This window comes from Eschrichtius robustus, chromosome 15, assembly GCF_028021215.1.
Source record: "Eschrichtius robustus isolate mEscRob2 chromosome 15, mEscRob2.pri, whole genome shotgun sequence".
Taxonomy (NCBI): domain Eukaryota; kingdom Metazoa; phylum Chordata; class Mammalia; order Artiodactyla; family Eschrichtiidae; genus Eschrichtius; species Eschrichtius robustus.
In genome coordinates this window covers 91,076,398-91,102,313 of record NC_090838.1, presented here as the reverse complement: position 1 = coordinate 91,102,313, position 25,916 = coordinate 91,076,398, and the positions used below count along the sequence as shown (strand labels likewise).

Genomic DNA, 25,916 nt, shown 5'->3' with positions numbered 1-25,916 from the left:
GGGAGGATTACGTTCATTACATCGAAACCATAGCCTATTCAGAGGTGTTTGATTTTGCCAAATAAAATTGTTATGGTGGAATCTCAACATAAAAATGGGTAAAAGCAGCACTACTCCTGTTGAAGTACTGATATTTGGAAGGAGTGGGAGGTAGGCAGAGGGCAGGGGCCAGGCACACACGCGCCCACTGCCCAGGATGGTCGCTAAGGCACCTCTGAAGAGAACTGGGACTCCTGAAACCCCATTTGAAAGTCGATTTTAACATGCCCACCATGAATTATGAAACTTGCACATCAAGTTGTAGCAATTGTTTACATGGGGTATCACATTCCCCGGATGGTATGTGCAACCACAAGGTAGGCTGTAAAGAGATGAAAGCTGGTTTTCACAAGCCTCTCGCAGAAAAGTAGGTGTTGGTCTCAGCACCCCCAGCCTGCATGCGATGGCTACCAGTGCGGCCCGCAGGTGGGCTGAAGCACTCAGTGTCCTGCCCGCAGCGCACACGGCCCGTTTCCTGTTAAGAGTTGTGGCCTGGCCACCACTTCTTGGCTCCTGATCCCGTTTCTCAGAGTAGCTTCTGCTCAGAAAGATGGCTTCCCCCAAACCCTGGCTCTCCTCCCTCGGAGGTGCACTCGTGCCAGGTTGATGAGCTATTTCCTCTGAGTATTTAAAGCTATGAGTCAACTCGGTTTTGCCAGTATCCCCGGTTCAGACAAGCATGTTGATGGCTGCAAGGAGGTGCACCCGCTCTGTGCCTTGCTGACAGTCCTCCACAGCCAGCTGGTCAACCACTCAGCATCAACTCAGGATGAGTTCCTAGTACCTCTCAGGGGTCTTAACGCCCCTTACCTCAGCGGATGCCACAGTCACGTGTACACTTCCATCCTGCAGAGGATTTGAGTGCTATTCCCCCTCCATCCTTTCCCTAGTAGCCTAGAAGAGCCCTTGTACTCTTTTAACCTCCTCCGAGCCAGTCCTAAGCAGCCCTTCTTCCTCTCTGCAAGACTGTTCTAGACCCTCCTAGTACAAGGCGCCGCCCCAGGAAAGCGCCTACAGCCTCCCAAAACTTACCTCGTCTCCCTGCAACAGGCAATTCCAGAGGGGAGACGGTACCCCTCTCTGTCCCAGCCTGGTCACACTAGCTAAATGCATACCCAGGTCAAGTCCCTGGACTGACCGTGTCTCAGGTTCCTGGGTTTAGAATATGTGGGTAATAAGGTCTCTCTCTGCTTTACGAGAGTATAACTCGAATTTAATAAATGTTTCCAGCATATAATAGACATACATGGGTTGTTTCTTTATACATCTTAGACAGCTGGTTGTTCACTGATTCTCTGAAATGGACTCCACAGTGTAAGGACATTTGAAGTCATAGAAGAGAATGACATTATTCTATCAATAAAAGTTAGGTACTGGTCCTGATTGGAAATGCTTGGCACTTAAATTTTAAAATATGCACATGAGTTAACTGGCACGTGAAGACCTAATATTTGTGCTGGACATTGGGTGGCCTTGTGAGAGGGAATGGAATTCTTCTTTTGCTCCTGGATGGATTTTAAAGAAGGTAGGTACAAAGTAATTTGACATAAAAAAAGATAGATCTAAGCATTCATTTTGAATGACCCATATCTCATTTACAAAGGTGGGAATATATGTTGTGACTGAGGGATTGAAGTTTTAAACTAAGTGAAAAAGATGTCGAGATTTTTCAAAAATAAAGGCACGAGACCAATGGTTCATTAATGTATTTTAAAGCATATATTTACTGTACACATTTAACACATTTAATACAAAATACATTTAATGTATTTAAAGCATACATAATAAAAAAGAAAAGCAAATCATTCTATGTATTAGAGACTATGATGATAGCAATAAAATTTCTCACGACCATATATTTTCACACATAAATCTTCTTAGTGATTAAAATCCTTTACTTTTTTTAGCCATCCAACTAGCACGCAAAATTGTAAGTGCTACAAAAATTAGACCACTTTCTTATACTGAAAATCTGATGAAAATCTCATTTTTCTTTGATTTTCAGTAGTATCTACCACAGCTGTTTTATTATTTAAGTTGCCTGATTTAATTTTTTTATTTAATTTTTAATTTTATATTGGAGTATAGTTGATTTACAATGTTGTGTTAGTTTCAGGTGTACAGCAAAGTGATTGATTCACCTGATCCATTCTTTTTTAGACTCTTTTCCCACATAGGTTATTACAGAACATTCAGTAGAGTTCCCTGTGCTATACGGTAGGTCCTTGTTGATTATCTACTTTATAGATAGTACTACCACAGCTGTTTTACAGTCTCTGCTTTAAATTTTTCTGGAACATTCATGCCGCGCCCATATCTTCTATCCAGCCTTCCAAACTTACCCAGCTCTTTCCTTTCTTTGTAAGGCTGCTATTTATCACTCACTCAGTGATTTTCATGAACAGACCTCTGAGGCCGTCAAGAAGGCCCAGTACTAAGGAGACAGATATATGTCTTCCAATGTGAAAAGTTGCAGACGTCCAATGCAGATATGCTGATGTGCTGCTCCTCTATGCTTCTCTGTAAGAATGAATCGCCTCAAGTCAAAACTGCCTTCCTTTCCAGATCTTGTTCTCTTTCCACCGCTAAATACCTGACCTAGGTGATAATTAATAACAATAACAAAAGTAGCAATACCAACACTTATTGAGTGTTAAGTTTGTGTCAAGAACTGTTGTAAGAGCTTCATTTGTATTTATTCACTTAGTCCCCCTGTACAGGTCTTATAAATTCTAATGTTACAGATGAGGAGACCGCATCACAGATGAGTTAGCAGAGTTTCCGGAGACCACAGAGGAGGCGGTAAACCTGGGATTTGAGCTCAAGTGTCTTGGCTGCCATGCTGCCTCCAACCAAAGGGCATTTAAAATCTGTCATCTTTTAAAAATCAACCAAGTGACCATCCTTTTTTGGCTGCTGAATAACTCATCTGATCTGGCACCCATCCTGTGTCTAAACATTTATGCAAAATCAACAAATGTTTTAGACCATTTTTCTGAAAGACCCAGAATATTATTTGAATTAAAATTTGTGTCTGGCATGAAAGATTAAAAAGTTGTTTTGAGTTCCTTTTAAGAAGTTCCCACAGATAGGTCCAATTAAGCAAGCCCTCTGCAGCATCTTGGTGGGGTTTCAAGAACTGTAGGCCTGCAGCTGTAGCCAGGATACATTAATGCACATGCTCTGAGGCTGAGGCCCTGTTACAGCAGCTCACACCTCACACCCTGCTCTGCTCGCAGCCCTGTCGGTTCTCCCAGACCCCCGCCCTGCACCCCGCATCCCAGGCACTGTCAGAGGTGTTTAGAGGTAGGAAGCTATGGTGGGGTCGTGAAGGCACCATTCCAGTTCCTGTGTCAACTACGGGCTCATAGAGAAATGCCACTTTGTGAACTTAAAATCCTTCAGTTCAATTGTTAGCATGAAAAATCTCTTAAAGACATATCCTTATTTTAAGGCATAAGTTATTCTGCACCGTGTGCAGTCTCCCAGTTGCTGAATATGGGATTGAGCAGAGTGCCTGCATCCAGTTATGGAAGAGGGAGAAACAGGACACCCATTTCTGTTGAATTCCAGGGTCTTCTGAGAGCCCACGACTATAGCTCAATGTTTAGTCTTATCCTCGGCAACCTAATGACAAGTTTCATCTTCAGAATGTGACTAGGACATTCACAGAGTAGAGTTAAATATTTGAATAATGCCCTTCGTTATCAACAGGCTCATACACTCAGTCCCCAGAGTGTCAAGAGTTCTTTCTTCTGCTCAGCTTTTCTGAAGATCAGGGCTGCGAAAAAACAGGCAAGACTTCTGCTTCGTCTCTACATGGTTTGGCTGCTTTTGCGGGCATCAGATAAAGAAGATTCTTCCAGAACCTTGAGTTATAAGACAGAGATTTATCGGCCTGCCACTTCAGAACTCTGTGGGATTTCAAAAGCTTCAGTGATTGAGGCAAGAATGCGAAGTCGCCGACTGGTGTAAATTCAATTAAGATGATTTTAATTTTCCTTTCCACTAGTGCTTCATGGAGCCCACTTTCAAGTTCATACCTGACTTCATTAGACATATAACTTTTACTCAAGACAATGATCAGCCTTCGGCTTTTCTCTATCAATGAATGGATTTCATCAACAACAGCTGAAAATACAGGAGGTGGCAGATTAATTTAAGAAAACTGAAAGGGTGGGCATGAGATGAAAATCATTTCACACAGTCCTATTTTGTATTAACTCAAATTCACTAGTTTAAGTTTTTCTTTGAGATAAACCATTAATTCTCAATTTTATATGCCTATTAAAAAAGCAATCATCTACACGATGATATAATGAATACCTACTTGGCACTTTCTCTGTGCCATGCCTTCTTCTAAATATTTTATGTATATTAACTCATTTAATCATCATAATGACCCTATGAAGAAAGTATTGTGATCACCCCCATTTTACAGATGAAGAAGCCAAAGCAGAGTGGTTAAGTAACTTGCCCAGAGTCACATGGCTAGTAAATGGCAGAACCAGAACCTGAACCCAAGTGGTCTGGTTCTGGAGTGTATGTTCCTAACCATTCCACTATCTTTCCTCTTTACATGGATGGTGGAATATGCTAAAATTTGAATTAAAAGATTTTTTAAAAAATCCTGCCATTATTCTAGACCGCAGGTTGATAATTTTTTTTTCCTGTAAAGGGGCCAGATGGTAAATATTTTAGCCTTTGCGGGTCATACAGTCTTTGTCACAGCTACTCAGCTCTGCTGCTGTAACTCAAAAGCAGCCACAGATCACACATGAACATATGTGTGTGGCTGTTTCAATAAGAGTGGCAGGATGGACCTGACCTGTGGGTGGAAGACTGCCAATCTCTGTTCTAGACCTCTAGCCCTCCTCAGACAGAGTTCTTAGCCAAAACTAATCACAATCGAATATACAAACATTCTTTATTTTTATTTAAGAACTAAGAAGAAATCTGTTTTTAAAATGACTCTTAGAAAAATAACAGAAATATTGGGTTGGCCCAAAAGTTCGTTTGGCTTTTTCTGTAACATCTGATGGAAAAACCCAAACGAACTTCTGGGCCAACCCCAATATAATAAAATTGATGTAAAGTCAAGCAGAAATACTTTGTAAGTGACAGAATGTCTTCTTAGATACAAAGAGTGATGCACAAAAATATCACAGTGTTGAATGCATCTGACAATTTGGCATATTATTCCTTTTGAGAAGTTATCTATTACTAAAAAGTATTTTCTATTTCTGATTTGTAATATTTTCCCTTCTTAATTTGTAACCCAGGAGGAAAAAAAAAAACCCCACAACTGTTTCTTATTTCCTACTCTGTCCTAAATGCCCAGCTTAGAATTTGGCACAAGGATGGTGCTCAGTAAATGTTGGATGAATGAATGAGTGATGGTAACTACGAAGACATTTGTATTGCATCATTTGTGATGCGCTAGCATCCAAAATAATTTGACACCAGATTCCAAATCTCTGGAAGATTTCAAAGCTCTGGAAGACTTCCAGAGAAAACACGGAAATGTTACTAAATTTCTTTGATTTTAACTGTAATATACTTCAATATATGTGTTACAGCCATTTGTATTCACAGATTAATTAAAAAATAAAATTTCACAACTAAATTATGCTAGGAACCACCAATCTCCTTTTATTTATCCTTTGCCATCAGTCTTAATTTCTACTTCAATTTTCTCACCAATGTTAAAGCGATAAAGAAGAAACATTTTCTGGTAAGAATTAACCTGTTTTATAGTCCAAAGGATCACATATTAAATTAAGAATTGGTTCTGCTGTACAAAATATCATGAAAAGAGGTATTCTTACTGTGGGGTATTTCTAGATAAATGCCTCATGATAATGATTCTGGACCTGCTTCTGAGAACGGAATGCCCACTTCCTTTCTCCAAAGACTCAGAGAACTGTGAAGCCAGGTGAAGAGACCAGGTCCCCAAGAGGTCATTTTTGGAAACAGTGCAATTTTCTCATCTTCTCACTACTGCTTGTATTGATTTAGCTGGTTATTTATGGTTTAGAGGACTACTTCATTTGTTTGTTTTTAAGCAAGCAGAATAGCCTTCTGTAAGGCTAAGCTCTTCATCTTCTAAAAGTAAAGATGAAGTTAAAGATGAAAACTCCTCTAGTTTTCTATCTGATATTTCCTTTCTTACCTCTTCCAGGCACCACATCCCGTTCAAATATGCATAACTTATACCCAAAATGTTTCTCCAACACCCTGGGCAAAATCTCCACAGCAAAGGTGTGCTCCTCTCCGTTCTCGGGCCGACATTCTTTTAGGTAAGACACAAAAGCATCGTACGTTTTCCCATCTAGGAGATAAGGTTGACTCTTTTAATTCGTGTGAAAATAAGGGTTTATTTAAGTACAAATTTGAGCGAAAGTTCTGAAAAATGGGAACAGAATCATTGAAAAAGAAAAGTTAAATATAGTATCCTCACCTCCAAATGCATCAAACAGCGCACATTAAATACGTACAGTTCTTTATATATTGATCATACCTCAATGATGCTCTTAAATAAAAGAATAAAATATTTTTCATAGAAAATAAATAATTCTATAACTTAATGACAAATTTAGCTCAAAGCAAAGTGAATTAACTTCTTTATTTTTATATTAGTAAATTAGAAGTTGTAAATGTGAATAATGAATCTATAAAAACTCAAAGGAAAAATATGAAAATTATTTTATGACTTTGAGGGGTTCAAGACTTCATGGGAGAAGTAACTGTAGTTATGATGGAAACAGCAAGAGAACTAGAATTAGAAGTGGAGCCTGAAGATGTGACTTAATTGCACGATGAAACTTTCAATGTATGAGCAAAGAAAATGTTTTCCTGAGATGGAATCTACTCCTGGTGAAGATACTGTGAAGATTGTTGACATGACAACAAAGGACTTAGAATATTACATAAAGTTAGTTGATAAAGCAGCAGGTTTGAGAGGACTGACTCCAGTTTTGGAAGAAGGTCTACCGTGGGAAAAATGCTATCAGACAGCATCCCACGCTACAGAGAAATCATTTGTGAAAGGAAGAGTCAATCAATGCAGCAAATTTCACTGTTGTCTTATTTTTAAAAATTCCCACAGCCACTCCAACCTTCAGAGGCCACCACCCTGATCAGTCAGCAGCCATCAACATCGAGGCCAGACCCTCGAAAAAAGACCCAACAAAAAGATTATGACTTGCTGAAGGTTCAAATAATGTCTAGCATTTTCTAGCAACAAAGTATATTTAAGTTATGGTATATACATTGTTTTTTAGGCATAATTCTATTTTACACTTGATACACTACCTTATGGTGTAAACATATTTTTTATATGCACTGGGAAACCAAAAATTTCGTGTTACTAACTTTATTGCGATATTAGCTTTATTGCAGTGGTCTGGAACTGAACCCGCAGTATCTACAAGGTATGCCTGCACATTAAAAAGTCTTCCAGGTAGCACATCACTATCAAGAAAGTCAAAAGCACACCACTATCAACAACCTGGGAATCATATTTGCATTTTATATTATAGACAATAGGCTAACCTCCCTAAAATGTAAATAGCTGCTAAAAATGAGCAAGCAAACAAAAAAGTCAACAACCCAGTAGAAGCATGGGTAAAGAATATGAATGGGTACTTTGAGAAAGGAAATACAAATAAGTCTTAAACACATGAGAAGTTGCTCATACTTTTGCACAGGAAGCAAAATGCAAGTGAAAACTATGCTTCGATACCCCTCAGATTTTTATCTATCAGATTGGCAAATATCCAAAAGGTTGTGGGTAAGGCTATGAGAAAAAAATGTACTCCTGTCCTTTGAAGGTGGTAGGCAGTAGAGAAATATGGAGCGCAAATTGGTAATATCAATCAAAATAACAACTGTATCCACCTCTGCACTTCTAGTAATTCTACTTTAGGGAATTTTTCCTTCAGTTACACTGCACACATATGAAACAGTAACTGTACAAAAGTTATCCACCACATCATTTCTGCAATAACAAAAGGTCTTCAGCAACCCAAATGTCCATCACACGGTGACTAAATAAACAATAATACATCCACAGAAATAAAACACTGTGCAACCCTAAAAAATGAGAGATTTTATAAACTAATATGGAAGGGTATCCAAGGTATAGTACAGCAAAGTTCAGAATAGGGCACATAGCATGCCAAGATTTGTCTTTTAAACAGGAGTGAAATAAGATTCTCTATTCATATTCGTTTGGATATACTATCAATGTGGGATGGGGTGGGAAACAGGCATGGGACAAGTATACATGTATAATTTCTAAGACTTTTGGTGTTTGAACTATGTATGTCCTACACACACACACACACACACACACACACACACACACACACACACACGGAAACAAAAGCAAGTGCAATGGATTAGATTGATTTTTTAAAATTTGGTAGCTATTTTGAATCTTGAGGACTTCTAGTCACCTGCAAAAATAGAGAAACTGAGACAGTCACCAGATAGAGGTTGGAGTAGATGAAAAGTGGCAGATCCAGGGGACCGGAACTCAGGTCATTTGGTGTGCACTTCAAGGTTCTTGCAAGTACATCATGCAGCCTCCTTTGCCAGGTTAAAATAATGAACCATAATACAATTCTTTGTTTTTTGGCCTTGCCGCGTGGCACATGGGATCTTTGTCCCCTGACCAGGGATTGAACCCGTGCCCCTGCATTGGAAGCACAAGAGTCTCAACCACTGGACTGCCAGGGAATTCCCAATTCAATTCAACTGAAATGACCTTTATTGAGTGTGAACTTTGTAAAGGCACCAGATGGCAAAAAGTGTGAGCAATGACATTCAGACACACAGTCCCTGGGCCTAACCATCTCACAGGGCATTTAGAAGGACACGACACACATGCATGAAACAATTAGAGAACAATTTTTGGCAACAGATAAGTAAGCACAAGAAAAAGTGGCCCAGACAACATTCATAACAGATGATTCGTTCAGATCAATTTTTCTTATGGAAAACTTCTACCGCCAATATGTCTACAATATAATCAAAATGAGGTGAAGATTAATGTTTATTTATATAGCTTCTGAATAAAACTGTAAAATAAGAAATCCCAGCATGACGACATTCGTTACCTGTTAAGGTTTCATCTCTTCCCAAGAAATGTCTATAAAATAGAACCAAGTCAACTCTATAAATGGCACCCACGGTCACTAGGCACACAATGACCACTGAGATCAAAACAGCTACGATCATTCCTCTAGTGAAGATGTGGCCTGGGATGTCAACTGGGTCTTCTAGAAAGAAAAAGAAAGTGGGATAAATTGGAGAAATTTCACCAGCATCTTCCGCCATCACTCTGCGGTGGACAGCTTTTACCTTTAACACAAATCTACTTGTCTATCCAACACATTCCATTGAGTTACTCTGCAGTCCTGCCTTTAGTCTCCAGTGGTGACCTCTCTGTTCCATAAAAATGTGTACAAGGGTATTCAGAGACGTGAACTGAAAGCATTACAATGTAGTCCGTCCACACTTTTGGAAGTTGGATCTCTAGGATGATAAGACACTAGGATGAAATTCAGAGGGACCCACACCTAAACGTCAGCTAGTGGCTTGGGAACATATATGGAGGTGCAGAACCTTGAGAGAGCAAGCACTGAGCTGAGTCTGTGTGGGCTCCAGCCTGGCTCCATCATCTACTTTGTATCCTAGGGAAAGTCACTGACGCCCTAACTCTTAGTATTTCATCTGTACACGTAATACAGCTATGAAGCTAGTAATATTTTCTCCTTCACTTATAGGGTTGCTGTTTTGGAGGAGGGTTAAATATTACACATAAGTAGTTAACACAGTGCCTGGCACTCAGCTCTGAGAATTTTTGTATATTTTTATATGAAAGTGTCCTTTGAGAAAAAAATTACGTTTCCTAGATTGATTCAGTTTATGCTCATTATGGACAACATGAGATAACACAGAGGAGTATAAAGGATAGAATAATTATTTAATAACCATCCCACAGTGTGGCAACGGCCACTGCCAACATGCTAGTACATTTCCTTCCAGGTTTTGTTTTTTCCCTGAAAACATTTACTTAGTTGGAACCATCTGGTGATCACTCTTTATTTCTTAACATTATATTATGAGCATTTCTCTAGGTCTTTAAAATTATAATTCATACTATCTCAGTATTTAGATCGACTGCAATTTTTCATAAATATACATAATGCTGCAATGAACATAGGCATAAACCCTTATCTATGTTTCTGATTATTTTCCTAGAGTAGATTCTAATGGAGGTGGGATTTCTAGGTCAAAAAGAGTAAGCATACATAAAACTCTTGCCATCTTGACACAATTTTAGGGATTATCTTTCCAGTAAAATTAATTATCAGGATGTAAGTAAGCAATCATCGTTGCTTAGTAAGTGAACTCTGAATAAAGCCAGCCCCTGGGGTTCCTGCATCTCTGAAAGGCCTACATATCTATGACTGTGCCGCACAAATACACACACTCTCACGTTGGCCCACACACTCCTCCAGGGATAATGGTGGAGTCAAAGACCCTATTCCCCACACAACATTTGTGAGCCCAGCAGAAGGAAAAAATGATCAGGGTAGAAACATCTATGGCAGAGATAGCACAGCCATGCGTTGATCTAGGGCAGTTTACAGAACTACTCCTGAGCAGCTCCTGAGCCTGTGGCCCTCGGCTGGACTGTTCTGGTGGAGGATGGAAGTTGGACCGTTTTGGTGGAGGGTGCCCTCCATCAGGCAGGCACTGAAGAACTCTGAGTCCAGTGACCAGAGCCATCAACTAACTGTCCACTTGCCAGGTCCAGGGACTAGCCCAAGAGAGGGAAGCCTAAGTTAGTCTTTGTTGAACGAAAGACCACACCCAAGGGCTCCTGTGCCCAGGGCCCAGCTAAGGTAGGGTGGAGGCGGCAATTACTCCTGGACCACTGGCCTCATCCTACACCAAGCTGCAAACTTTCCTCCTGTTGTTCAGAGTGTGCCAGAGCTGCCCGGACCACCTCCCCTGTGACACTCACCCACCAGCATCTCCAACCCTGAGCTCTACCTACCTCCCCGCTCTGGGCCCCTGGTTGCTACACAGGATTGGCATATGAGTGAGAGCAAAAGAATACACTTGAGGTTTTCATTCTCTGCTTGGAATCAGGGCACAGGGGATCGCAGCGAGGGCTGAGCACCAGCTCTGCCACCGAACGCCTGTGACACAGGGCGAACCCTTCACCTCTCAGGAGCTTGGTTCCTGGTGTGTAAGATGAGGAAGTGATGAGCTATGACAGGTCTCTCAGCTGCAACAGTCTAGGTTTCCACAAACTGCCAAAGATAAAATTTCTCACACCTTTTTTCAGTAAGATGAAGCTTTTGGTGTCTATGCCTCCCTCGCTGGCTGCAGTGCAATTATATGAAAAGTTTAGATTGTTTTCATTAACATTCTCAATTCTCAGTATTTTTGAAGCAAGCCGTTTGCCTTCTGAAGTCCTGTAAGAGAGGAAAATGGTTTAGCAATAGGCTTTGTGTCATTGCCAACAACGTCACCCACGAGAGAGGAATTTGTATGTGCAAATACATCTGCACAAAAACAGGGCTCTGTGGACTCCAGGGAATCGTCCCCTTCTGGTGGGTTCTCTTCAAGTGTGAGCCCCCTGTTCCCCGGGGGTCTCAGTCCTCCTGAGACCACCTGGGGACGGCGCTGTAAACTGCCTAGAATTAAAATGCCTGGGAGGTAACGATGCTCAGTTGAAAACACAAGAAAATATTCTCTCTCTCAATTACAGGCACACTTCATTTTACTGAGTTTTGCTTTATTATGCTTCGCAGATACTGCACTTTTTACAGATTGAACGTTTGTGGCAACAGGGTACCAAGCAAGTCTTTTGGTGCCATTTTCCCAAGAGCATTTGCTCCCTTTACGTTTCTGTGTCACGTTTTGGTAATTCTCAAACTTTCACATTTTTTCATTATCATTATATTTGTTAAGGAGATCTGTGATCAGTGATCTTTGATGTTACTATCATAATGGTTTGGGCATTTATTTTAGCAATAAAGTATTTTTAATTAAGGTATGTACATCATTTTTTAAGATGCAATGCTATTGCACACTTAATAGACTACAGTATAGTGTAAACATAACTTTTATATGCATTGGGAAATCAAAACATTCACGTGACTTGCTTTATTGTGATAATTGCTTTATCGTGGTGGTCTGGAACTGAACCCTCAGTATCTCCCAGGTGTGTCTGCGTTTTCCCCTGTTCCTCCTGTCCTGACTACTCAGCATTCCTCCCACTGTGAAGTCTCCACCAGCCGTGACAATGCTGTGGATCGTTAATACAGACGCAGATTCATATCAAGTTCGTCCTTGCAGTCCTAACGATCACTCTTCTTTTGTTCAGCATTTAAAATAAATTAAAACCACTATTCTCAGACACCCCCAACCACATAAGAAAGGCCAATTAAGGTGTTCAGTGAGTGTCAGAAAATGACCGGAGACCACCAGGAGCAGCCAGCTCTCTTTCTCTACTAAAAGGACTCAAGACATCCTGTCCTTGATGCAAGGCAAATGCTCTTGACATCTGCCTCCTGCTAGTGGCAGGCTCTGAAGGTGTGCGGTCAGCCAGCACTCCCAGGTGTAGTCACTCACCCGCCAGGCCCCTCGCAGCTGGGATGTGGTACCCACTGTAGCCCCTAACTGTCTCAAATGCATTTTAGAAGAGAAGTCATAATTCTGTACAGAAGTCACCAACCCAGAAATATCAACCATCTAACATCAATGTAAAATCCACAAAGAAAGCACCAAAAAAACCCCACCGAGAAGCCAAACTAGATGACATAAGTTCAAGCACCCAGTATACAGAAAGATTTAGCCTCGCTTAAGCCCTTAGTTTAGCTTAAGCTCCGTTTCTAATAAGTTCGGTGAATTGGTCTTCTATGCCTCCAGAGATTAACAATGGATCATGAGAAGGAGGAAATGCAGGAATCCGGACAAGATAAAGTGGCAGGATAGCCACGCAATCCAGCTGAGCCAACACTCCATGAGCACTAACCACGCACCTGGTTCTGGGCGAGGGTATAAAAAAACCCTCAAAAGTGCAGCTAAGGTGACACCTTAGGACCACTACTCACTAGAACCTGAGTGTATAGTTACCTTAATAATGACAGTAATGACCCAAAGCCATTCAGAAACATTGTAATGGCCATAGGCTTAGCATGTTTTGTTTTAATAAGTATAACCATTCCTTAATATAGGCTATTTAAACTAGATGGCATTTGGAAATTTTTGCACCAACTCTGCCTCCTAGATATTTATATCTAACCACTGCCCTGTTTGCTTTTTCTAGCTGTTCTTAGTGTGATTCTAATTTCCATTAATGAACTCTGACAGGAAAGTGCTGCCATAATTATGATCAGTGTCAACGGACCAACAACAATGCCACAGGGCAGGAGGCTGGTCATTTAAATTAGTATTTTCTTGGGTCATCACTTACATCTGACAATCTTTGGGGACCCTTCCGGACTTGAGAAAATTCCTCACCTCTCACCTTTAAGAAAGATAATCCCTGTAAGGAGTGTTCTAAAAAGAAGCTCTGAACTATCTCTAAAGAGCAGGAAGCAGTGTCTGTGTCAGCATATCTCACGCCCAGCAAAGAAATCCACCCACCCCACTCCCCCTGCCACACACACAAAGCTGTCTTCAGAGGGCTATTTCTCTCTTTGTGATTTCTGGTCGTTCTCAAGTATCTTATAATGAATTATTTTCAACAATCAGAACAAAGAAAGGTGTGTGTGTAAGCCAAGCACAGGGCGTAGATCTGGACAGGTAGCCATAGATGGGTGGCCTGCCTGTGTCCAGGGCTGCCCCCAGGGTCCTCAGGGAAAGGCACTGATGATGTGCTTTGTCACCTATGGATACCCAGCGGGCCGCATGGTGACACGTGGGCAATGCAACTAGGCACGCCTACCGCACACAAGGGGCCCAGAATAACTTGTACGTGTCCCAGGCTCCTGACCTGGTCTTTTCTCTGGTACACTAGTAAAAACAAAGCATTTAACACAATTTTCAAAATTCAAATGACAGTGGCCTAGGTAATCACTCTTTTATAAGATGCTTAGGTAAAGTCCCCAACCCCATCAGATCCTGACTGACCAAAAGCTACTTCTGTAAGGCAATGCTAAAAAGCCTCACTGACCTTCTTTTTCTAACTTAGGTCTCAGCAATAAATTTCCACATAATGCGTCAGTCTAGAGTATGCGAATTATAAAATATGTAAGCTATAATTATAAGTTAAACTCATCTCAAGCGTCCTATCAGCCATTCAGGAGTCTGGTGTTTTTATCTCATATATATATGATACTGTATGATCTTTGTATATCATGATATGTATTATATATATCACATATTCATACCTAATTCTTGTCCCTTCCTCTTCATGTACATTAGGATCCTTTCCATTTTTTTTCCAGATGTTCCAGTAAATCACATCCTTTTCATTCAGCAAAGCAGAGCAGTTGAGCTGTACCTCTTTTCCTAGGTAAAAGTTGACAACCGATGTTCAGATTTTAGAAACTCAGGTTTCTCAAAGGTTAAAATAAATACAACCATGTATATTAACCTAATATACAATGATAATATAGAGCTGCATCTAAGAAAAAAAAATGTCTTGTTTTTCAATTAAAAAAAAAATTATAAATCAGAGAAATTAGGTTGCAATTACAAGTCATCACCAAACTATGAACTGGCTTCTCTTCAAATGTTTATGTCTAGATCAATTATTAAAACGTAGGATGGCCAGTGGACTTTCTTTTCAACCTATAGTCTAATAGGTAGTGTCAGGCCTACATACCCACTGCAACTTCTGGAAAAACAAAATGGATACAAAACAGAACAAAAAATTAAATTAACTAAAAATTAAAGACATCAAAGTGCAGGGAAAACAAAGAGAAACAGATGAACTGAAGTTACAGTCAGGAACAAAGTCCTTCCAGGGCGAGCTGAGATAGCCACCATTTTATTCCTTGAAGGAATTTGCTTTGGTTTGTACAAAATAGAGGGAATCTCATGGAGAAAAGAGAGTCCATTGGAGATGCTGACAGCCACATGGGCTCACAGGATTATTGCTGAGGGCTTGGGTGGCACAGGAGGCTGGAAAGGCTTAATGATTTCTCCTGCAGTCTTATGGTCCTTAGCAGAGTAAGTCCCACTGGAGGACAACACACACGTGACTGGAGTCTCCCCTCAGCCATAAGAGATGAAAAGCAGGTTAAATCCAACAAACCTGCATCCTAGCTACTGCTCAGCTCCATTCCTGCCTGGATTGAGATGATCAAACCCTCACATTATCTGCCTAACAAAGAAAAGGCAAACACTCTTAGGGAAAAGTAATACAAACTTCATTCACCTTGGTTGTTTTAGATACAGAAAGATCAACAACAACAAACAACAACAACAAAGAGAGACATACAAAAGGGCAAAAAAAGGGGCCAATAATCAATAGAAAAAATAGGTAATAAAACGTAAAATAGATAGCTAGTGGGAAGCAACCACATAGCACAGGGAGATCAGCTCTGTGCTTTGTGACCACCTAGAGGGGTGGGATAAGGAGGGTGGGAGGGAGGGAGATGCAAGAGGGAAGAGATATGGGAACATATGTATATGTATAACTGATTCACTTTGTTATAAAGCAGAAACTAACATACCATTGTAAAGCAATTACACTCCAATAAAGATGTTAAAAAAAAAAACAACAGGATATCCATTATGTACAAATACTTCCAGACAAGATACAACAAGTGTGAATGTAAGCACTTGGGAAAAAAAAAAAAATAGGTAATAGAAGTTGACCCAAAGATGATCCAAACGCCTGACTTGGCAGATAAAGAGTATGAAATAACTAATATAAATAAGTTAAAGAAAACAGAGGAAAAGATGGATAAGTAGATGAAAAGATGGATGTTTTCAACAAAGAAGAGTAACCTATTTTAAAAGGATCAAATGAGCAATTGATAACTGAAAAAACCATGAAGTTAAGAACTCACAATGGTTTTAACAGAGACTGAGCATAAAAGAAGCCAGGATTGCTAAGGCTGAATACAGGCCAAGATCAAAACTAAAGTACAGAAGGGAAAAAAATAAAAATAACAGAACAAGAGCATAAGAAACAAGAGCATAATACATGTAATTGGAGATCCAGAAGGAGAGGAGAGAAGAAAGGGGCAGAAGAAATATTCAGACATAATGGCAGAGGATTTCTCCCAAATTAATTAAATACACCCTTTGCAGACTCAAGAAGCTCAGAGGAACCCAAAGCAGGATAAATGCAAAGAACACCACACCCGGACACATCAAAATCAAAGAGAAAGAGAAAATTTTGAAAGCAGCCAGAAGAAGACACATCAAAGTACCAACAATAAGACTAAAGGCCAGTCTTTCAGCAGAAACTATGGAAACCAGTAAACAACAGAAGGGCATCTTTAAAGTAAAGGAAAAAACTGCCAACCTAGAATTATTGAAATGATTGAAAAAAATCTTCAAAATTGGAGGTAAAGAGATATTTTCAAGTAAATAATAGCCAAAAGAATTTATTGCCAGCATAAACACACTATAAGAAATACCAAAGGAAATTTTTCACTCTCAAAGAAAAATTATCCCAGATGAAAGCAAGGACATACATTAAGAAATGAGCAGTGCAATAAAGGACAAACATTTGGGTAAATACAAAATAATTTTGGTGTTTAAAGCAATAATAATTCCAAATTCTTGTGAGTTTTATAACATATGCAGGAGAGAAATACATAAAATAGTAGCTTAAAGTGAGATAAGAGGATGAATGAACTGTTGTAAGGTTCTCACGTGTTTGCAAAATTGTCAACGTACTAATACGTGCATTTGTCTTACTGTAGTAAGAGGATATATATTGTAATCTCTAGGAGAACTACTAATGAAGAATACAAAATGGTATAACTAAGAGGAAAACAAAACAGATTAAATAAAAAAAAATATTAATCTGAAAGGAAAGGAGAATAAAAGGAAGAAATAACACATAGGACAGCTGGAAAACAGCAAGATGAGAGGTCTCAAACCAACTGTATTAGTAAGTCATTAAATGTAAATGCACTAAACACCATACAGACTGGATTTCAACAAAGATCCAAATATATGCAGTTTACGTGAGACATATTTTGTGTATAAAGACAATGAAATGTTAAAAGTAAAAGGATGTGAAAAAAGATAAAATATGCCAGTCCCAAACAAAAGAAAACTGGTGTGTCTATCTAACGTGAGAGAGAGTAGGGACTGGGAAAAGATGTAGTATGATAGATAAAGAGAGAAATTTCATAATGTTAAAGTGTCAATTCAAGAGGCATCAATTTGTATGTGCCCATAAGATAACCTCAACATATATAAAGCAAAAATAGACAGAACTAAAGGATATATAGACAACTTGACCATCATAGCTGGAGATATTAACATCTCTCTTGACAACAGATAGAGAAAGCACACAAACAATTAGTAAGGATATTGATGATTTGAAGAGTACCATTAACCAACTTCACCTAATTGATATTTATAGAAGGACTAAACCAAAATCTGCAGAATACACCTTTGTTTCAAGCACACTTAGAACATTCTGGTCCAAGTAAGTAACTACAAATTTTAAGATTTAAATGATACAATGTATACTCTTGGTCCATAATGGAACTAAACTGGACATCAATAACAGAAAAATAACTAGAAAATCCTCCAAATATTTGGAAATTAAGAAACATAAGTAATCCATAGATGAAAGAAATATCACAAGGAAAAATTTTAAGAATAGTTAAAACTTTGAACTGAATAGTTATGAAAATACGGCATATCAAAATTGTTGGAAACAGCTAAACAGTGATTAGAGGGAAATTTAGAGCTCAAAATACACATACTACAGGAGAGGAGAATTGAAATTAATTCTCTAACTCTCCATGTGTACAAAGGAAAAATGAGGTGCAAATTAAACCTAAAATGAGAAGAAAAAATAATAAAGTTCAGAAATCAATAAAACTAGAAAGCAGGCAAGCCACAAACACAAATGGCAAAGTATCTGAGCTACATTGGGCATATGTGGCCATTTACATGACTGTGGCCAGCTGTAGTCAAAAGGTGTGTGCTTTGGAAACAATCAACAGGATCAAATGACAATCAACAACAAACAAACAATGTAAGAAACTTGAATCCCAGCTCTGCCCCTTTCCTGGGGTTTAACTTCAGGCAAATTACTTAACCTTTCTGAACTTCGGTCATTTAATCCGAAGCTTAAATGGGAACAATACCCCTCAGAGTTGCTTTGAGGATTTAATACAATAACATATTTCAGTTACCTAATACAATACTCAGTTTAGCATATGTGAATTTATTCTTTTCCTTCCTTCCTTTCTCTTTTGAAAGAAATTACTCAACTGGACATATCGATTCATCAAGACTGGTCTAAACAAACCCTATATGTAGAGTCGAGTCCATTGATTCAAAGTGAACCCATTAATCAAATATTCAAACCACACAATAAGTTTGAATCATTTCTTGAGTATTCTCATTGAGTTTTCATATTTAAAAATAATCATAGATATTATTAGAGAAAAGCCACATACAAAGTGACTAAAACCACAGACCTGCAAACCACAGGCACTTCCATAATCTTTTGAACAGACTGTTAACTGTAATTATTGCTAAAAAGGGCAACATTCAAACAATGACAAGGTTTTCCTGCTTTTGCAATATTCTTCAGTAAACATGGTATGTGTTATGAACACAATGTTGATCAATAAGGAACCAGATTTAGCCTTGGAAGACTATTATGACCCCCGTTCACAAATCCAAAATATATGTATGTCAAAATATACCTAATTCCACTTTAACATGCGTAAGCTTTGGTCCAAGAAGAGCTGGAATTATATTACTGTTGTCTGAAAGTGAAAAAAGAAAAGAAACATGCATTAGTGTTACAAGGAGTTTTGCTAAGACAGACATTTGTTGTAATACACTTATTATTCCAGGTAACCAAGATTCTAACAGTCATCACTTTACATTTATTATTTAATGTATTTTCATTAAATAAGGGTTGCAGGGAATACCGGTCGTTGTTTCACTTTCCATCAACTCGAAGCTCACCTCGCTGGAGAAAGCACACTGAATTTGGTCTCCCCTCAATTCCAGCCTCTGGCTTTCTGCCACTGCAGCTAAAAGCCAGAAGAAGATGCTCATCCAGGGAGACAATGAAACTTTTAGGACTTAGAAGATGCAGAGTCACTGGGACATGTCTTTCTGCTCTGCCTTTCTTCCTTCCACCTGCTCTCAACGCCTCAAGATCGATTTATTGGGTGCAAGGTCAAGACTCAGGTAGGGTAGGCAAGGCACTTACTCTCAGAAGCCTCCTGAGACCCTCCCCTGGCAGGACAGTGAGAGGAGTGCCCCTGGATGCCTCACTTGCCTCACCTTAGTCCCGGCTCTGCTGGGGTGTCCACCCCTGTAAACTCAGTTCTACTTCTGTTCCTTAGTGACCTCTGACCCAGACTGGAGGAACATAGATATTCTCCACCTCAGCCTCACTGAGTAACACTTAGGAAGGAAGCAATCCCCCAGCAACCTCCCACTGAGGACTATCCCACAACCTAGGATGCCAGTAAGTGCAGAACATGGCCAGCCCTGTGGTCCCGCATTCACATGGCTATGTAGTTCAGTCCTTGCTGCTCCTATTATCAGCATTGGCAACTTTCTTCATGGCCTGGACTCCCCCTTCTAAGTACTTCCGGTGCTTCTGGGGCATTTACAGGTAATGTCCAGTGCATCCCTCATGGGGGCTCCCAGGTGCCCAGCAGCTGTGCTTGCTCATGGGGACTAAAGGGGACTCAGGTGCTCTCCTGCAGCACCCACGCCCTCCTAGGCTCTCCCACGAAGCACGCGCTACAGAGTGAAGAGCAAAGAAGGGGAAGGAGGAGTATGTGGGCAAGGATACAGAAAGAAACTAGTGCAGCAAAACCCCAGGGTAAGGGACTTCCCTGGAGGTCCAGTGGTTTAAGACTCCGTGCTTCCACTGCAGGGGGCACGGGTTCAATCCCTGGTCGGGAACTAAGATCCCGCAAGCTGTGCAGTGCAGCCAAAAATAAATAGATAAATAAAAATTTAAAATAAAATAGTCAAAATACGGAGATCTTCAACTACCTTCGTAATAAGCTGAGAGGTAGATCATAGATAATTAAAAAAAAAAAATAAACCCAGGGTAAGAATCTCTTCTGGGATTCAGACTCTGGGCAAGACTAGAATTCACGTCGGCAGGAGAAGCTGAAGGAGCTGCCCCCAGACAAGGAACTAACCCTCGGGTTTGAGAGCCCTGAGGAACATAGGTTGCTTCAAGCACAGAGGGGCAGGAGGTGGTTTTGAGTATTGGAGAAAATTGCTACTGATTATTTTTCTCTTCATTGATCTTCTTTTCTCAGGAATTTGGTGGGAGTCCTGGGAAGAGGCGGTGTAAAGGACATCTTTATGGAAGGACATCTTTGAGAAAGGATGCCATCTACTAGAACTCAAAGTATATCATGGAGAACCCAGAGCAGGACTGGGTTTGTAAAACTGGTGTAAAGTGAAGGGTACAATCCTACTGAAGGTAACAGAAGGAAGAAGACACTTCAGTGTGTGCCCCTGGCGTGTCTAGTCTACCTATGAAGTTACTATCCCTGGATCAAAATGGCACAGAGGTTGTCAGCTGCAGGAGGAGAGACGTCAGCAGATCAGCCAGAGTGTGAGATGAAGACAAATGGCAGAGGCCAGGTGGGTTGAGTAGAGTGTGATCCGGAGCAGGGAGGCTCCCCACGTGACAGCTCAGAGATCTACAGCCGTGAGCACAGACAAGGTAGGCGCTCAGTCCCGCTGTCCTCAGCAGAGGCCATGATACCTCCTGATCGTCAACTTCAACTCTAAGCTCTACGTTTTAAAAGAATGGTGGCAAACTTCACCAGATCCAAAGGAAAATGGCCAGGATGGTGTAGAGTCCTGACTTCCTGCTGAATGAGGCATGACTGAAGAAACTGTTCCTATCTCAGTACAGAAAGACCTTGGAGGTATTGCAGGTTCTGTCCAGACCACCACAAAAAAATGAATATGACAGTAAAGCGAGTCACACAACTCTTTTGGTTTCCCAGCACATATAAAAGTTATGTTTACACTATACTATAGTCTATTAAGTGTGCAATAGCATTCTGTCTACAAAACAATGTACATATTTTAATTTAAAAATAATGCTGTTGGAAAAATGGCGCTGATACACTTGCTCAATGCTGGGTTTCCACAAACCTTCAATTTGTAAAAAAAAAAAAAAAACAAAAAGCAGTATCTGCAAAACGCAATAAAATGAGGTATACCTGTAATTCACTCAACAGACATGTAATGAGCACATGTACAAAGGGCCAGCTGTAAGTATAGGAGAGACCAACATGAGGAATAGAACACAGGTCAATCCCTTCTTTCCAGGAGCTTCTCATTCTAGTGACAGGAACAGACATGTCATCCGATTTTGACAGTAACCAGAAATAAGAACAAGAGGCCATGGGAGCACGGAGGAGGACCGACATTTAGCCAAGTCCTGAGAGACACAGGTGGCGTTCTCCAAGAAGACGAGGAAAACAAGATGGGTGGTTAAGACAGAAGAATAGCACGTGGGGCAGTGTGGGGATATGGGGGTGAGGAGACAGGAGACAGTAATACTAAGATGGTAATAACAGAGCTTTCCATGTCCCTGGCACCACTACAAGGCTCTACACCCTCACTCACTCAGTCCTCCAGGCAACCCTATGAGGGATGACTCAACTCATTACTGTCCCATGTCACTAGTGAGGAATGAGAGGCGGAGAAAAACTCAGTCATTTAACTCACCCAAGGTCACAAGCTCACAGGGTTCAATGAAAGTATTTGGCACAATTCCTGATCTTGTGCATGCTCTTTTGATAATGGATATTCTTACTGCTCCTTCCAAGAAGGAAGGAAAGAGGAGCTGATGGGCAGAAAGCAGAGATGGATGGAGGGAGGGAGTTGGTGGTGGAAGTGTCAAGGGACCAGAGATGTAGGATTTATACGATATTAAAGACAGTCAAACTGAAGAATTTAAGGTAGATAAATAGAACTTAATGAGTTTAAGAATTTAGTTATGGGATACCCAGGTTAGGGGGTGTGACAATGCCCCCCACCAAAGGTGTTCACATCCTAACCCCCAGATGCTGAATATTATACCTTACACGGCAAAAGGGACTTTGCAATATGATTTAATTTAGGATTTTCGGATACAGAGGGTGTTCTGGATTAGCCAGGTGGGCCCAGTGTAATCACAAGCATCCTCATAAGCAGGAAGCAGACGGTCAGAGTCAGAAAAGGAGACGATGAGATGAAGGAAGGGGTGAGAGAGATCTGAAGATGCTGCACTGTGGGCTCTGAGGATGGAGGAGGTGGCGTGCACCAAGGATGCAAGGCGCCTCCAGAAGCTGCAAAAGGCAAGGAATCGATTCTCCTCCAGAACCTCCAGAAGGAATGCAATCCTACCAAAACCTTGATTTTAGCCCAGTGAACCCGCTTCAGACTTCTGACCTCCAGAACTGTAAGATAACGCGTTTGTGCGGTTTGAAGACAGGAAGTTTGTGGTACTTTGTCCATTCGCAATGCGTGGAGTACCGCTATATAAGTGGATGGCTGGAGAGAAGAGGGAAAACGCTGCTGAAGTCAACGAGCTCTAGTAACTGTGAACCCACAACGTTGTTGAATGAGTCATCCCAGCAGTTTACAGCTTCCTGCATAATGGGAAAGAACGTGAAGGGTGGATAAGCCACCTGTCTTCAGACACTCGAAGGAGCTGTCATTTTCAGAAGGGACCAGACAATCTGTGGGGTAGCTCAAGGCAAACACAAACAGTGAGTGGAAGCTACAAGAAGGAGTAATTGGACTCAATGAGAAAAAAAGACTTCTCTACAATCAAGCATTAAAATCTGGACCCAGGGCTTCCCTGGTGGCGCAGTGGTTAAGAATCGCCTGCCAATGCAGGGGACACAGGTTCGAGCCCTGGTCAGGGAAGATCCCACATGCTGCGGAGCAATTAAGCCTGTGCACCACAACTACTGAGCTTGTGCTTTAGAGCCTGCGAGCCACAACTACTGAGCCTGCGTGCTGCAACTACTGAAGTCCGCACGCCTAGAGCCCGTGCTCTGCAACAAGAGAAGCCATTGCAGTGAGAAGCCCGCACACCGCAATGAAGAGTAGCCCCCGCTCGCCGCAACTAGAGAAAGCCCGCACGCAGCAACAAAGACCCAATGCAGCCAAAAGTGAATTAATTAATTAATTAAAAAAAAACATCTGGACCCAGCTGCTGTGTGATTTGGTAATTTCCACGGTAGCTCCTGAATGATCTATTATTGGCTGAGTCATATGAAGGATATCTTCACCGGATAGGGTTTAATTAAATTACTTCTAGGGTCTCTGTCACCCTGAAATTCCAGGCTTCAGTTTTTCCATTATATATGGTCTGGGTTCATGATAAACCAGACTCGTAGCCATCATCCCAAAATGTACAGCCCTTTTCTACGGCCACGCCTGTGCTCCTTACACGTTCTTATCCCAGCCCGTCCCCAGCAGGTCCTTCTGCCCCTCCATCACGCGCAGCCTCTAAGAACCAGCTCAAACAGAGCCTCCGGCATCTGTTCTACCTCTGGACTCTCTCTGCACCCTTAACACCTCACAGATGACTCCAATTTCATATTCTACGGTGCTTCTACGTGGCTTATCACCTCGATACTGAGCAGGACCTTGTGGGGCTCCTGGGCGCAAAAGCCTTTCTGTGTCCCCCATCCGTTTCTGGATTACAGGAAATGGGCTTCATTCAGCCTCCAGGACCTTCCTTGAGTTCCAAGGGCAGGTTCAAACAGTTGTTAATCAGGGAAGGGAGGGGATGCAGAGACAAGGGAGGAGAAGTCAGGAAACAATAGTGCAGCCTTGGGGCAGGGTCCTGGTTCCGCCTCAAGGGATACACACAACAATATCTTTGAGCTGTTCTGCAGATACTCAAACCCCCTCCAGGTGGGAGACGTTAATGGCGATAAATGGAATACTGCCTGCCATATCAGTAAACAAAGATGTCACAGTCATCCGTGATTGCAGCCCTCCAAGTGAGCTGGTGAGCCCTGAGGAAACTCAGGAAGGAAAGAATACCTACCATCTAGCAGCCATCAGACTGCCGCCCCTCCTTAGGGTGCCCTGAAGAAACTCAGGGTGTGAAAACACAGGATACTGGCCCCAGATAGCTGCGGTGCACATCAAAGGAATGATGCCAGAGATCCCAGACTCTTGTGCCTTCTCATACATAGAAAAGCGATCAATTCCTTAACTTGGGATATCTGGCTTTCTTTAATTAACAATAATCTTTTGACATTCAGGCTACCTGCCCTTTGTTGCAAAACATCTATATAACCTGGCTTCCCCCCTCACCTCCTCAGAGCAGTTTTCTCAGGGTTACTTGAGATGCTGCCTCCCAGGTTTGAAGTCCTAAAAATTCCCGCCAAATAAAACATAACTCTCAGCTTTTGGGTTGTGCATATTTTTTAAGTCGACAACAGTAAGCACATAGATCCCAGACCGGTTGGAACCGGAAGATTGATGATGCCGACTCCCGATTACCTCACCACCAACCAATCAGAAGAGTGTCCACGAGCTGACCACGCCCTCTGAACCATCGCTATGACTCCTCACTACCCCCTCCAGGGTGGGACACACAGTTCTGAGGGCATGAGCCCGCTGTGGCCCCCTTTGCCTGGCAAAGCAATAAAGCTCTTCTTTTCTACTTCACCCACAACTGTCTCAGAGATTTAATTCGGTGTAGGGGTACAGAGGCCGGGTTCGGCTTCAACCTTTCCTGACTATAATCAAATTCCTGAGAATCGTACATTTTTCACTTCATTTTGTATTTCCATGCTTCCCTTACCTCCCAATACTCATTACAGTTTATTGAATATAGACACCCATCAATAAATATTTACTGAGTGCAAGCAGATGCTTAATAACAAAAGATTCCACAATTTAGTCAAATACCAAATAAGAGAACTGACACATCAGAGGTTCACCTATATAAACTTTCATTACTATCCCCCTCCAAAATTTTTCAGCATGGCAGGTGATGCCAAAATGATTTTCACCCTTATATTTGAACTAGTGATGTGGTCACAACTCCAACTAAGTTTGCCTCTGGCTTCCCGTACAGCTTTAGAAAAAAAGAAAATATTCCATTTTACTAAGATACATTTGTTTTTTCCCGATTCTAAGATTTCTCTTACCTCCAACTATTGTTATATTGAAGGTTTTGGTGACGTTAAATAGTTTGCCATTATGAAGAAGGAAAAACATGCAGGTATAATATCCCTGATCTTTAAACTCTGCATTCTTCTTTAAAAATGGGTTTTGATTGTTCTCTATCTTTTCACAGTTCTGTTATTAAAAAAAGCAAGTTAAAATGTTTTAAGTAAGAGTGGTATCATATGACAAGAATTCAAAATTTTAAAGTTAAAGATCTTTAGAGAAAGAGGGAAATAGAATGAAAACTAGCAATTTCTGAGCAAATGTCTCAGTGATTTGGCACTGCCTCTACTGGAACAATGAAATAGAGTCCCATTCCTGGTATTATTGTTATTATTAATACATGCTGGGAAATAGAGTACAGGGGGCACTGTAGCTGCTTTTCTCATTTTCCTTTAATCTCTCTCTTTACACACAAAGAGAGGGAAGAGGAGGAAGAGGAGAAAGGAAAAAAACTCACTACAACAAAAAAATCCCTGCTTGGGTCAAAACTTTCCACGCAATTCTATTTC

At 40.9% G+C, this 25,916-nt stretch overlaps 1 protein-coding gene across 4 annotated transcripts in view; it reads right to left on the bottom strand.

The window, feature by feature from the left end:
* Positions 1–1,888: 1,888 nt before the first annotated feature.
* IL18R1 (interleukin 18 receptor 1) overlaps positions 1,889–25,916 on the bottom strand; it is a 39,916-nt gene continuing 15,888 nt past the window's right edge. For 2 of the 4 annotated variants that reach the window (XM_068564970.1, XM_068564973.1), the window contains 7 exons: positions 25,386–25,536; positions 18,927–18,989; positions 14,460–14,580; positions 11,395–11,534; positions 9,162–9,323; positions 6,212–6,370; positions 1,889–4,170 (listed from right to left, as the gene is read on the bottom strand). In XM_068564970.1, coding sequence (XP_068421071.1) covers positions 3,815–4,170; positions 6,212–6,370; positions 9,162–9,323; positions 11,395–11,534; positions 14,460–14,580; positions 18,927–18,989; positions 25,386–25,536 — 1,152 coding nt within the window. In that variant the 3' untranslated portion in view covers positions 1,889–3,814. The remainder of the gene's footprint in view (positions 4,171–6,211; positions 6,371–9,161; positions 9,324–11,394; positions 11,535–14,459; positions 14,581–18,926; positions 18,990–25,385; positions 25,537–25,916) is intronic. The other 2 variants (XM_068564972.1, XM_068564971.1) reach the window with 2 other exon arrangements.